Source organism: Cyanistes caeruleus, chromosome 27 (genome assembly GCF_971803275.1).
Source record: "Cyanistes caeruleus chromosome 27, bCyaCae1.hap1.1, whole genome shotgun sequence".
In the NCBI taxonomy this organism is placed as follows: Eukaryota; Metazoa; Chordata; class Aves; order Passeriformes; family Paridae; genus Cyanistes; species Cyanistes caeruleus.
In genome coordinates, this window is record NC_141727.1 from 4,162,507 (window position 1) to 4,177,027 (window position 14,521).

At 59.8% G+C, this 14,521-nt stretch overlaps 1 protein-coding gene across 5 annotated transcripts in view; it reads left to right on the top strand.

The window, feature by feature from the left end:
• Positions 1-14,521, top strand: part of SRCIN1 (SRC kinase signaling inhibitor 1) — a 63,164-nt gene that overhangs the window by 21,295 nt on the left and 27,348 nt on the right. For 3 of the 5 annotated variants that reach the window (XM_086864421.1, XM_086864422.1, XM_086864425.1), the window contains exon 3: positions 2,516-2,539. The exons of the other annotated variants lie outside the window; for them this stretch is intronic. In XM_086864421.1, the coding sequence (XP_086720547.1) occupies positions 2,516-2,539 (24 nt within the window). The remainder of the gene's footprint in view (positions 1-2,515; positions 2,540-14,521) is intronic. 5 annotated transcript variants of the gene reach the window in all.

Sequence of the window (14,521 nt, forward strand, 5' to 3'; positions counted from 1 at the left end):
CAGCACGGACACGACTCTCATTGTAATTATAAATGGCATCCTCTGTAATTCCCCGCACCTTGCGCAGGGTTCCTGCTGCAAGGAGCCGCCTGCTTTATGGCTCGGAACGAGGCTGTCGCTTCCAATCCTCTCCCGGCCCATTATCTCCCTTTGATGCTTCTGAAGAGCCAGCGAAATGTTAATTCCGCCTCGGCCCCTCTCCTTTCCCTTCCCCTCCGGAGAAATCCAGCCTGGAAGGGGCTGGCAGGGACCTGGGCACCGCGCTGGGGGTGTCCCCGCTCTGTCCCCGCTCTGTCCCCGCTCTGTCCTCGCTCTGTCCCCGCTCTGTCCCCGCTCTGTCCCCGCTCTGTCCCCGCTCTGTCCCCGCTCTGTCCCCTGGCTTTGGCGGGATGTGGCTGTGCCCTTCTGGGCATCACAAAAACACATCCTCCGCTTTTTTTGGGACCTTTGGGATGGGTGAAGGAGGCTCGGGGCGGGCTGGGCAAGGCGCCGGGGGACAGATGGAGCCCAGCGAGGGCCGCTTGGCGCTGGCAAACAGCAGCAGATTGTCAGCCCTGGATGCTCCTGGCTCCCGGCAGGGGACAGGCAGCGCGTCCCTGTCCCCAGGGCAAGGTTGGACCCGCCGAGCTGGGATAGGGATGGGCTCTGTTCCACCCCCCGTGCCCCAAATCGCTGCCAGAAGGTTCTGGATTCTCTCTCGGGGCTCGGGCCGTGGTGTGAGGTGGGGCCGTGATTTATGGGCTCGGTGATAAGCTCGTCCAGTCATCCCGAAATAATAAATAAAAATCCACACCCGGCGCTGGCACCAGATGGGATCAGCAATATCAGGGCACAGGAAAATCACTGAGGATCCTCAGCGGCCAGATGAAGAGTGGGGAGGGAAAAAGGGAAAAGTTGGGGAAGGGAAAAGTCGGGAGCGTCTTCTCCTGCCCCAAGGGGCCTCTGGGGGCTGCTCCTGGAATTTGGAATCTCATGGAAGGAGAGTCTCAGTCGTTAAATGGGAGGAAGGAATGAGGGAATTGAGGAATTAGGAGGATCTGAGTGTCCCCTGGGTGTGACATCGGCACCTCCAGGCCTCGGGGAGCGGGCAGGGGGTGAGCTGGGGGGAACCAGCGGCTGCTGGAAGGGAAGGGAGGGGGGATTGGGTCCTGTCCAGTCAAAACCAGCTGGAAAGCAAAACCCTGCCCATTTAAAACGGGATTTGTCGAGGTTTCCTGGCGCAGACTTCCCCGGGTGCGGGAGCAGTGACAGAGCTGCTGTCCCCGCAGATCCCGGGGACATTCCCGGCTCCGGGCAGGGCTGGCACATCCCGCGGCTCGGGCGAGTTCCAGCCGAGCCCCGGGAGCTGCTGGAACCTCTGCCGGGGCTGGAGCCTTGGGATGGACACGGGACACCGCTGGAATTGGGGTTTGTCCCCGTGCAGGGCTGGGGGGGACTGGTGCTGCTGCTTTGTCTGTGCCCAGTGTCACTTGCCCTGAGCCCAGAATCACTGGCCCTGTGTCCAGAGTCACTTGCCCTGAGCCCAGAATCACTTGCCCTGAGCCCAGAGTAACTTGCCCTGTGTCCGGAATCACTGGCCCTGTGTCCAGAGTCACTTGCCCACCTCCAGAATCATCCATTCCCTCTCCCTGGATCCATTCCCTATCCCTGGATCCCTTATCCCTGGATCCATTCTCTATCCCTGGATCCATTCTCTATCCTTGGATCCCATTCCTTATCCCTGAATCCTCTATCCCTGGATCCCATTCCCTATCCCTGGATCCATTCTCTATCCCTGGATCCCATTCCCTATCCGTGAATCCCCTATCCCTGGATCCATTCTCTATCCCTGGATCCCATTCCCTATCCCTGGATCCATTCTCTATCCCTGGATCCCATTCCCTATCCGTGAATCCCCTATCCCTGGATCCCATTCCCTATCCCTGGATCCCATCCCCTATCCCTGGATCCATTCCCTATCCCTGGATCCATTCCCTATCCCTGGATTCCCTCTCCCTGGATCCCTTCTCCCTGCATCCCATTCCCTATCTCTAGATCCCATTCCCTCTCCCTGGCTCCCATTCCCTCTCCCTGGATCCCTTTTCCCTGGCTCCCGTTCCCTCCCGCTGTGGTTCGGATGTCCCTGGGAGCAGCCCGGCCTCGCAGGACCCCACTGGACCAAAACCCGAGCTCAAGCTCCCTTCCCAACCCCAATTCCAAAATTCCCCGATCCCGCGGCTGCCCGGTCCCGGTCCCGAGCATCCTCAGGAAATTCCAGGCTCCCACGGGGGGGAAAACCCTGTGGAAAATGAACATTTTTGTGACCCCTTTTCCATCCTTTTTCACCCCAATTTCCTTCCATCCTCACCCTCTGCTTCCTCCTCTGGGAGCCGGAGCAGGTTTAAATCCCAATCCAGCGGTTCCCAAAGGGAAAACAAAAATCAAACCCAGAATCTTAATGGTATTTTTTTTTTGTTGTCTGTGTGTGTGTGTGTGTGTTCTCTTCTGTTGTTTTATCTTCCCTTTCCGTTGTTAGCAACCCAACTACTGGAGCTTTAAGGTCAGTATTTCGGATTTTTCCTGCTTTCTCTCTGAAATGCATGTGCTCGGCCGCCGTGCCTCTGGAATCTGGGGTGTGGGAGCTCGGGGTGGGATTTTTTGGATGAGGATTCCCCAGTTTTGGTCTCGGCTCAGGTGAAGCTGAAGGCGGTGAGAGGGATTTTTTGGGGTTTGGGGTGAGTTGTTCCGCCAGGATCTGCTCACCCCACAGCCAAATCCTGCTGCTCTGGGGTTATTCCTCACAGCAGAGAGCAGGATTTTGGGAAAAGGGTGGGAAAAGGCCGGTTCTGGATGGGGCTGGAAGAGGGAGCTCCATCCTGGTGGCCGCTGCCAGGCAGGGATTGCTCTGCTTTCCATCCTCCTCCTCCTCCACCCGGAGCTGATCCCGTCCCTTTTCCCTGCCGGCCTCTGGGATCTGCCGCCGCTCCCATCGCTCGGTGTCTCCTCTCCCAGCGCCTTTTCCCTTTCCTCATCCCCCGAATTCCCAAAAAAATCCCAGATGATGGGGCAGGAGAGGAGTTCGGGAGTCTCGGGGTGGGAGAGGCGGCGCCGGCCCCGCCCGGGATGGATGGGAGGGGAGGAGGAACGGGATTTTTTGGGAGGTTTGTACATCAGAGGGAAGAGAAACGGGATTCCCAAACTGGGATTTGGTGCTGGGGGATTTCTGTGCCAAAGGAAAGAGGATCGGGATTCCCGAGCTGGAGTTTGGTGTCGTGAGATTTTTACATCAAAGGGAAGAGAAACGAAATTTCCAAGCTGGAATTTGGTGTTGTGAGTTTTCTGTGCCAAAGGAAAGAGGAACGGAATTTCCAAGCTGGAATTTAGTGCTGGAAATTTTTAGATCAGAAGGAAGAGGAACGGGATTCCCAAGCTGGAATTTGGTGTTGTGAGATTTCTGGGCCACAGGGATGAGGATGGGAATCCCCGAGCTGGAATTTGATGCTGGAGATTTTTAGATCAGAGGGAAGAGGAGCCAAATTCCTAAACTGGAATTTGGTGCTGGGAGATTTCTGTGCCAGAGGAAAGAGGAATGGAATTTCCAAGCTGGAATTTGATGCTGGAGATTTTTAGATCAAAGGGGAAAGGAACGGGATTCCCAGTCTGGAATCTGATGCTGGAAAATTTTAGATCAAAGGGAAGAGGGTCTGGATTTCCAAGCTGGAATTTGGAGTTGGGAGATTTTTAGATCAGAGGGAAGAGGATCGGGATTCCCAAGCTGGAATTTGGAGTTGGGAGATTTTTAGATCAGAGGGAAGAGGATCGGGATTCCCAAGCTGGAATTTTCTGCTGAGGGATCTCCAGACCAGAAAACAAAGCTGTTTGTCCATCTGGATGAGCCCAGCAGGGGAAAGGGGGGGATCTCACCCCTGCCCACATCCCGCAGCGCTCGGAAATCCCGGAGAAATCCTCAGAAATCCTTTTTTGTCCCCAAAGCCACCTGTCCCAGACAGGGGACACTGCCCGGAGCCTCCTGGGGCTGTCCCGTCCTGCCAGCACCTCGAGAACAGCCCGGCCTTGGTGCTGCAGCTGGAAGTCCCTGTGTCCTTCTTCTTCCTCCTCCTCCTCCTCCTCCTCCTCCTCCTCCTCCTCCTCCTCCTCCTCCTCCTCCTCCTCCTCCAGGGACGCCCTGGCAGCCTTTCAAGGTCGCCGGCGATGCCGGGTGACCTTGGCGCGGTGTCCCCGCTGAGTTCCCGGGAGAAAAAAACCTCAAAAAAAACCCCCAAAACAACCCAAGAAAGCAGGGAATCTCCCGGGATATTCGCATTTGTCCCGAGTTTTCATTCCCGGAGTGTTTGAGGTGGGAAACGGGAATCAGGGATGGGCTTTAGGACATTCCTGGAGCTGTGAGGGGAAGGAAGGCACAAAATTCTCAGGTTTTTAATATTTTCCCCAAACTTTTGTGACTAAGAAATGAAGCAGGGCTGGGCTTTAGGACATTCCTGGCACTGCCAGGGGAAGGAGGGCGCAAAATCCTCACTTTTTAAATCTTTTTCCCTTTTTTTGTGACTAAGAAATGAAGCAGTGCTGGACTTTAGGACATTCCTGTCTCTGCCAAGGGAGGGGAGGCACAAAATCCTCACTTTTTAAATTTTTCCCCGATTTTTTGTGACTAAGAAATAAATCAGGGATTTGCTTTAGGACATTCCTGTCTCTGCCAAGGGAGGGGAAGCACAAAATCCTCACTTTTTAAGTTTTTCCCCGATTTTTTGTGATAAGGAATAAAACAGGGCTGGGCTTCAGGGGTCCCCTGGCCCCACAGGGTTCCACAGGGATGATTTTCCTCTAATCCCATATTTTTTTCCCACCCAACCTTTGCAAGGGGAGCCCCTTCCCGGCTCTCCCCGCTGTGGGATAAATCCCAGCCCTGCCCCCGCTGCCAAGTGGGGCGTGAGGCACAGGGGGCTGGCGAGCAGCTGCTGGTGGCATCCCCGAGGCCACCGCCACCACCTGTGTCCCCCGAGGGGCTCCTGCGGCCCCGGGCGTGACCTTCAGCTGCCCCAAAATTCAACTTTCAGGGCGTTTTGGGGTCCCTGGCTCTGCCTGATGCTGGGAGGGGGGGCGAGGTGGGGCTGCCCCATCCCCCCATAAAGAGGAGGGGGCTGCAGGTGGGGGGATGGGATGGGATGGGGGAAGGGCTGTGCTGGATTTCCGGGACAGCCAGGGATGGAATTGTGGCTGCTGTTCCCTTCCTGCTGTCCCCAGCTGCTTGGGGACAGGTGGTGGCTGCCATCGGGGGCTCCTCAGGTGTGGGATTTGGGGAAGGGGGTCCCGGCGTTGCTGAGTTTGTCACGGATCTTGGGGTGTTGGTGGCACTGCTGTCACACCAGAGGTGGCTCCAGGGTGTCACCCTGTCCCCAGACCCATCTCGGGGGTGTTGGTGGCACTGCTGTCACTGCAGGGGTGGCTCCGGGGTGTCACCCTGTCCCCAGGCTGATGTCGAGGTGCTGGTTCCACGTCACTGTTGGGGGCTCCAGGGTGTCACTCTGTCCCCAGGCTGCTCTCAGTGGTGCTGGTGGCACTGCTGTCACACCAGAGGTGTCTCCAGGGTGTCACCGTGTCCCCAGGCCGTTCATCCCCACGTCCCCCCGGTTCCGTGGAGCAGCCCCTGCCCCTCCCCATCCCTCCTGGCCCAGGACATCCCAATCCCAATCCCAATCCCAATCCCAATCCCAATCCCAATCCCAATCCCAATCCCAATCCCCATCCCACATCCCCGGGATTTCCGCCGCGGTTTCCAGACCCAGCCGGCCCCGCTGTCCCTTCCCCCGGGGCCATCGATCGCCCCCTCCGTGTCCCTGTCACGCTGCTGCCCCCAGGCGCATTCCCGAGTCCCTTATCCAGGACATCCCACTCCTCCCCCGACTTTTCCATCCCCTCAATCCCCGCTCCCACCTTCCCTGCCCAAAAATCCCGGGCGGGGCCATCCCAGAGGCTCGCGGGGGTTTTTTTTGGGATGTCCTGGGCCGTATCCAAGGAGGGAGGGGAGGGGAGAAATCCCGTGGGGAATTTCTGTGGAGAGGGCCGGGAGCCCCCGCTGCGCTGATGCGAGGGGTGGGCCGGCTCCCGGTGGGATGCGGGAGGAACGGGAAGATCCAAAGGCTCGGGAGAGCTCCTTTGGAGCCGGGACTTTAAAGGAACATCAAAAGCAGCCAAGGAAAAGACACAGAAAGGGGAAAAAAACCGGCTGGGATGCGGGCGGGGGAGCGGCGGGGGACACAAAGGACGCGTTTGTCTCCAGAACAAGTGTCTGGAGCGGCTTCACCCACAGCGGGCTGGAGCTCCGGGACCGGGATCGGGGCTGCGGCTTCCCGGGAGCTCCGGCTCTCCTTGCGGGAAGCCATTTCCACCTCGGCGGCGCTCGCCCAGCCGGAATCAGAGGCAGGCCGCGGTGTTTACTCGCAGGAGATGAGCAAATTGCAGGCAGCGAATGCTCAGCTCCTGAAATCCCGCTGCTCCCGCTCCAGCCTCTCCCCCTCCATCCTCGCCCTCCCGCCCGCCTCGGCTCCGCCGCGCTTCCAGAGGTGACCCGGCTGGCTTGTTCCCGGTGGGAAGGGGGATTTGGGGTGGGTGGAGAGCGGGGAGAGGCTGCTCCAACCGCCTCGCTGCGGTTTTTGGGGTCGGCGCTGGTTTCCCGGCCTCTCCGGGAGGTGCTGTCACCCGTCGGGCCCGCTCCGTGGCGGTGAGCGCGGAAAGGCGCGGTGGTTTTGGTTGGAAAAGTGATTAAAAAGTCTCCTCATCCCAATCTCCTGCCACTGCACGGGGGTGGCGCCCACCCCATCAGGGCGCTGGGAATGGGAGAGGCATCGTCAGGGCGGGAATGGGGAAACTGAGGCACGGCGGGGAGATCCGGGATTGGATTTTCCAGCGGGGATGCAGCGGCACAGCCTGCTGTGGTCACAGGGATCGCACATCTGGGGCTCTTTCCCTCCGCCTCTTCCTGCTGAAGCTGCTTTGGGGGATTTTTTTACAATTCCAACCTTCTGGGTTGTTTTTTTTTCTCAAAATGTGCCCACGGGCATTCCCTGTCCCCAGCTGGGCCAGCAAATCCAGAGAGCTGAGCCGTGTCACCTGCCACCTCCGTGTCCCTGTCACTGTCCCCCAGGGTCCCCTCCTGGGTGCCAGGGCTTGTCCCTTGTCCCCTGTCCCCTTGTCCCCTGTCCCTGTCCCTTGTCCCCTGTCCCTTGTCCCCTGTCCCTTGTCCCCTGTCCTTTGTTGTGTCCCTGTTCCCTGTCCCTTGTCCCCAGTCCCCTGTCCCCTTATCCCCTTGTCCCCTTGTCCCCAGTCCCCTGTCCCCTGTCCCCCTGTCCCCTGTCCCTTGTTCCCTTGCTGTCCCCTGTCCTCTTGTTGTCCCCTGTCCCCTGTCCCTTGTCCCTGTCCCCTGTCCCTTGTTGTCCCCTTGTCCTGTGTCCTGTGTCCCCTGTCCCTTGTCCCTGTCCCTTGTCCCCTGTCCCTTGTCCCTTGTCCCTTGTCCCCTGTCCCTTGTCCCCTGTCCCCTGTCCTTTGTTGTGTCCCCTGTCCCTTGTCCCTTGTCCCTTGTCCCCTGTCCCTTGTCCCCTGTCCCTTGTCCCTTGACCCTTGTCCCCTGTCCCTTGTCCCCTGTCCCTTGTCCCCTGTCCCTTGTTGTCCCCTTGTCCTGTGTCCTGTGTCCCCTGTCCCTTGTCCCTGTCCCTTGTCCCCTGTCCCTTGTCCCCTGTCCCTTGTCCCTTGACCCTTGTCCCCTGTCCCTTGTCCCCTGTCCCCTGTCCCTTGTCCCTGTCCCTTGTCCCCTCTCCCTGTCCCCTGTCCCTGTCCCCTGTCCTTCGCTGTGTCCCTGACCCTTGTCCCCTGTCCCCTGTTGTCCCCTGTCCCCTCCCTGCTCCTTCCTGGCCCTTGGCCTTGCTCCCATCCATCAGCGATCCCGAAGGATGCCGTAATTGGGTTATTTTGGGGACATTCTGTCACCCGAGGCCGAGCAGGGACCGAGAGCGGCCCAGCCCCGGCCGAGGCGGCAGAGGTGGAACCAGGAGCGTCAACCTCACCCCAAAAAACATCTCCTGCCCCTTATCCCACCCTAATCCCTGTCCTGGGGCGGGCTCGGCCCCTCAGCAGGATCCCCAGGGTCTCACGTGGGATTCATTCCCGGCTGGACATTCCCGTTGGAGACACAGGGAAAGGAAATCCAGGGACAAAAACCCATCTGAATTTATTGAGAGGTGAATAATTAACGCCGGGAGAGGCGTGGGGTGAGGAGAGGGCACCACGTGTCCCCTCACTGGGGCTCTTCCCCATCCCAAATCCCATCCTGACCCCATCAGGACCTTCTCCTGCCCCTCTGAGATCAGCGACACCTCCCCGCCCGCGTTTTTTGGGGAGAAAACGAGCATTTCTAGGGCTGAACGCAGCTCCCCTCAACCCGGCTGGGACATCCCTGGGATCTCCCTTCTCCGGGAATATCCCGACCCCATCCCGATGGCTGTGAGGGGCGGAACGGGGAAGCTGCGGGGCGAGCAGCAGCCTCAATATTCATGAGGCTGCAGAGGATCCAGGCTTTTAAATATTCATCAGGCACCCGGAGCGGGAAAATCGGGGAGAGGGGGACGAGCAGCCCCCCGAGTCCCCTCTGCGGGGACACAGGGGTGGCTTTGGCTTGGGGACATCCTCGTGCTGTCACCTGCGGAGCTGGGATGGGGGTGAGGGTGTGGGAATCACCCGGGCTCACATCTGGCTGCCGCGCACATCTGGGAGGGGCCGGCCCCTTCCTTTAGTCGAGGGGTCCGGTTTAAAGGAAACCTAATCCGATTTGAGCGCTAATCCTGTTAACATTGAGATCGGGATTAATTCCGGGTTAATCGGGATAATCCTGACAAAATGTTGGGCATTAGAAGTTGGATGAATTATTGCTGCCGGCGGCGGGAACGCTTTTAATTTGGTGGCGAGACGGGGACGGGGGGGGGGAGAGGGGAGTGGGCTGGGAAGGCGGAGATGGAGAGGCCACAACCCCTTGGATGCGGGAGATTCCTGGAGAAAACCCTTTGGATGGTGCTCAGAGCACCCTGGACCTCTCGTTTCTTCCATTTTTTTGCCCAAATTACCTCGGGTTTTTCCTCCTTTTCTTCCCAGCTGGGCATCTCCCGGCTCCTCCATCCCCAGGGGCAGGAGCTGGGATGGTGGAATTCCTTCCTGCATGGAATTCATCCGCTCCTGGCTGGGGGAGCTGAGGGAAAACAGGGAGCAGAGGGGTTCGGTTTCACCGGGATCCTGCCGGGATCAGGTGTCCGAGCAGGGCAGCACCAGAGCCGGGAGTGTCCGGCACTGGGACGGGCTGGGATGCAGCTGGAACCCGGGGGAGGATGCTCAGGCTCGGGAGGCGGTGCCTGGGTACCGGGAATGCTGAATTCCCGTTGGGAATGCTGGGTTCTGGTCAGGGATGGTGTGTTCCAGTTGGGAATACAGGCTTCCAGTCAGGAATGCTGGGTTCTGGTCAGGGATGCTGGGTTCTGCTCAGGAATGCCATATTCCAGGCAGGAATGCTGGTTTGGGGTCAGGAATGCCATATTCCAGGCAGGAATGCTGGTTTGGGGTCAGGAATGCCATATTCCAGGCAGGAATGCTGGTTTGGGGTCAGGAATGCCATATTCCAGGCAGGAATGCTGGTTTGGGGTCAGGAATGCCATATTCCAGGCAGGAATGCTGGTTTGGGGTCAGGAATGCCATATTCCAGGCAGGAATGCTGGTTTTGGGTCAGGAATTCGGTATTCCTGTCGGGAATGCTGGTTTTGGGTCAGGAACTCTGCTCTCTGGCTGAGGATGCCCCGTTGCGGTCCAGGATCCTTTCCAGGGAGGAATTTGCATCCTGCCGGGAGCAAGGGGGTGTCTGGAGGCTGCTGGAATGTCCCGTTCCCTGCTCCCATTCCCGTTCCCTGCTCCCATACCCATTCCCGTTCCCATTCCCGTTCCGTTCCCACAGATCCCATCCCATTCCATGGATCCCATCCCACAGATCCCATCACACCCCATTCCATGGGTCTTATCCCATGGATTCCTTGGATCCCATGGATCCCATCCCACCCCAGCCCATGGATCCCATCCATCCCATCCCATGGATCCAATCCCACAGATCCCATCCCGTCCCATGGATCCCATCCCACCCCACCCCACAGACCCCACCCCACAGACCCACCCCATCCCATGGATCCCATCCCACCCCATCCCAGGGATCCCACCCCACCCCACAGACCCCACCCCACAGACCCCACCCCACAGACCCCACCCCACAGATCCCACCCCATCCCAGGGATCCCACCCCACCCCACGGATCCTGCCCCATCCGAGGCCCCGGCAGCAGATGGGATCGGCGGGGGGCGCTGGGATTAAGCCATGAGAGGGGGATTAGCAGGGATTAATCCCGATCCGTGTCCAGCCAGGGGCCGGAGCGGGGCTTTGTGCTCTCGGTAAATAACGGGGGCTGCAGCTCCAGCCCCAGCCCCAGCTCCAGCCCCAGCCCCAGCCCCAGCCCCAGCTCCAGCTCCAGCCCCCAGCTCCAGCCCCAGCCCCAGCCCCAGCCCCCAGCTCCAGCTCCAGCCCCATCCCCAGCCCCATCCCCAGCCCCAGCCCCATCCCCAGCTCCAGCCCCAGCCCCATCCCCATCCCCATCCCCAGTCCCATCCCCAGCCCCACACCCAGCTCCAGCTCCAGCCCCAGCTCCATCCCCAGCCCCATCCCCATCCCCAGCCCCAGCCCCAGCCCCAGCTCCAGCTCCAGCTCCAGCCCCAGCTCCAGCTGTTTTTCCAAGGATTCCGGGGCCCCCTCGCCCTCATCCCCATCGTGCGGACGGGCAGGAGCTGCCAGGACCTGCCAGGCCCCGCCAGGGCCATGCCCGGCCGCGCTCCGGAGCACCCCGGGTGCCCATGGGGAGGGATTCTGGGGGGTCTGGGGGCTCCCAGCCCCCAACCCGGAGCTGCCCAGCCCAGCCCGGGAGGCTCCTCCCGGTGACGGTGACAGGAGGGGTGGCTGTCGGGGACAGGAGCCGCCGGTGGCACTGGGACAGCGAGGCTTCGTCCATCCCAGGTCGGTTTTTGGGGTTTGTTTCGGGGGGTTTTGGGGTCCGAGGGGGTGCGGAGCTCGGGATTGGGGTGGGAATTTGAGCTCTGTGTGTCCCGGGATTGTCCCCGAGGGGGTGGCAGAGAGGAAAGGAGTTTGTCCTGCTGCTCTCCTCGTCACCAGGAATATTCTGGAAGGTGTGGGATGGACGGAGGGGTCGTTTTTCCCTTGGGATTGCCCCGGCACGGCCCTGGGAGCCTGCGGGGCTGGGACAAACGCGGTGTCCCCTCCCCGAGGGTCCCCGGCAGGGACAGGGGGTGGAAATCTTCAGCTCCGAGAGTCGTTGGCAGCAGCTGCTCCAACAATCCGGGGCAAAATTCCTTCCCCACGCATTTTTCCATTTTCTTTTTCCCTCCTCTCTGCTTTGAAGTGACCCGTGGGACATCCGGGGCTGCTCCTGTCACCTCTGTCCCCCTCCCGACCCCTCTCCCCCTCCTCCTCCCCATCCAAGCAGCTTTTCCCGATCCAGAGGGATGATCCCACTCCTCCTTTCACTTTTTTGGGGTTTTTTTTTTTTTGGCTTCCCAAAAAATCTGCCGCGTCCTTGGATCCTTCCCTGCTCCCCTCCGAGCATTCCACCCTCCCAGCTGGGGAGGGGAATTCGGGAGAGGGGTGAGGAGGATGAGGATGAGGATGAGGATGAGGATGAGGATGAGGAGGAATCCTTATCTCTCTCCCGGCAGAGATAACGGATCTGCTTCCATTTCCAGCGGAGGGATCCTCGGGGCTTTTTTAGGAGCTCAAAGAATCCCTTGATTGTGGCTTTTTTTAGCCCTGGGGAGACAAAAGACCCCAAAAAAAAAATAAAACCTTCGACAAAAACCCCCGAGTTTCCCTCCATTCCCCATCCCACCTCTTCTAAATAAAGCTCCAGGGGAGGGGGGAAAGGGATGGGGATGCTCCTGTCCCTGCCGGAGCTGGGGATTCTTCCCGCTGTTCCCATTCCTGGAGCTGCTGCCTCCTCCAGAGGGGCCGAGGATGCTCCTGAATCCACCTGAGTCTGGGATTCTTCCTCCAGAGGGGTTGGGAATTATCCCGAATCCACCTGAGTCGGGGATTCTTCTTCCAAAGGGGCTGGGGATGCTCCTGTCCCTGCTGGAATGTGGGATTCCTCTCCCTGCTTTTTCCAGAGGGGCTGGGGATGCTCCTGACCCTGCTGGAATTGGTGATTCCTCTCCCTGCCTTTTCCAGAGGGGTTGGGGATGCTCCTGAATCCACCTGAGTCGGGGATTCTTCCTCCAGAGGGGCTGGGGATGCTCGAGACCCTGTTGGAATGCGGGATTCCTCTCCCTGCCTTTTCCAGAGGGTCTGGAGATGCTCCCATCCCTGTTGGAATGCGGGATTCCTCTCCCTGCTTTTTCCAGAGGGGTTGGGGATGCTCGAGACCCTGTTGGAATGCGCGATTCCTCTCCCTGCCTTTTCCAGAGGGTCTGGACGGGTTTTTTGGGATCGGCTTTTCCCATCACCACGGGGGCACTGCCAGGGATCCAGGCTTTGCTCCAGCGGGATTCCCTCGGCTCGGGAGGCTCCCGGGGGGGTTCCATCCAAGCAGGTTTAATCGCCCCTCTCCCGGCCCCCATCCCACCCCCTCAGCCCCAAAATTCCACATTTTTTTCCTGGCGCGGCTTCCCCCTGGCCTTGAGCGCGTTTTGTTGCTCCCTCACTCCCTCCCTGAGCATTCCCTGCTGGAATTCGCACGCCGGCCAGCCGGGAATTCCGTGATCCAGCTGCAGGATTCCCGGTTTGGGGCTGGCTGGGCGGGAAATGGGTCATTCCGCAGCTGGAGCGGGGACAGGAGCAGGGGGGCCATGTCCCCTCCCTCCACCCCTTCAGTGCCACCAGGGCGGGCGCAGATCCCGCAGGGAACCGGCTCGGCCTCCTCCGGGAATTTTGGGGCTGGAGAAGCCCCCGGGGAGGGGTCGGGGTGTGGATAAAAGGGTCCCTCGAGGGGCAGGACTGAGAAATGGGGCGGGGGACAAAAGGTTTTGGTGGGGTTTGGGGTTTATCCTGACCCCACAGGAGACGTGCCCTGCATGCCCTGGCTGGGGCAGGGATGACAGCGGTGACAGGGGTGACACGGGACATCCATCCTGGCACTGCCTGGAGCCCTCAAGGCAGGATCAGGACCTTTCCCCCCCAAAAAAAACCATCCGGAATTCCACAGGGATGGGTGAAGCTGCTTTGGGGTGAGCAAGGCCAGGTCCCCCGTGCTCGGGACGGGCTGTGGGCGCTGTCCGAGGGGCTGGGGACAGCGGGGACATCCCAGGGGTGGCAGGGACAGGGACGGGAGGGGGTTGAGGTGTCCTTTAATGCATCATCCTGGAGCGGGGGGAACCATCAGCCAGGCAGAGCCATAAAACCCGATTTTCCTGGGAATTAACGGGCTGCTGGAGGCCGAGGTCGGAGCAGTTGTTGTCCCCTCCCCGAGCAGCTTTTGTCCCCTCCCCGGGCATCTCAATTCCCATTCCATGTCCATCCCTGGAATGCCTATGGAATTGGAAGAGGATCGACACCCCCCCCCCTCCCAAAATAACACTGGGAATTTGGGAATTGTGTCCCCCCACCCCTGCAGGATCTGTCCTTTCCAGCACCCCGGGATATGTGGGGGCCCCATCATCATTTCTGGGGGTCCCGTGCCCATCTGTGAGGGTCTCGTGCCCATTTTTGGGGGTCCCATGATCATTTCTGGGGGTTTTGTGCCCATCTCTGGGGCTCCTGTGCCCATTTCTGGGGGTCTCGTGCCCATCTGTGGGTGTCTCCTGTCCATCTATGGGGGTCTCGTCCTCTTTTTTGGGGGTCCCATGATAATTTCTGGGGGGTCCCATGATAATTTCTGGGGGTCCCATGCCCATTGTGGGGGTCTCCTGCCCATTTTTGGGGGTCCCATGATCATTTCTGGGGGTTCCATGCTCATTGTGGGGGTCCCGTGCCCATTGTGGGTGTCTCCTGTCCATCTATGGGGGTCTCGTGCTCTTTTTTGGGGGTCCCATGATAATTTGTGGAGGGTCCCATGATAATTTCTGGGGGTCCCATGCCCATTGTGGGGGTCTCCTTCCCATTTCTGGGGGTCCCATGATCATTTCTGGGGGTCCTGTGCCCATTTGTGGGGGTCCCGTGCCCACGGGGCCGCTCTGATTTTGGGGAAGGGGGGTCTGGGCCGGCTGTGCCCCGGTGCCGGTGACAGTTTTGGGGACAGCACATTGTGCGGAGCAGCAGGGCAGAACGGTCCCTTCGGGGCTAAAAACCCATTAACTCCCATCTTCCCTGGGTCTGGGGGGTTTTTTTGTGTGGTTTGACTGATTCCATAAATTATCCACAGCGGGTGAGGCTCGGTGCCCTCGGGCAGCGGGGGCTGGGCTCACCTGGGACAGGAAAAGTGTCCCTGTCACCCCCGGGGGGTGGG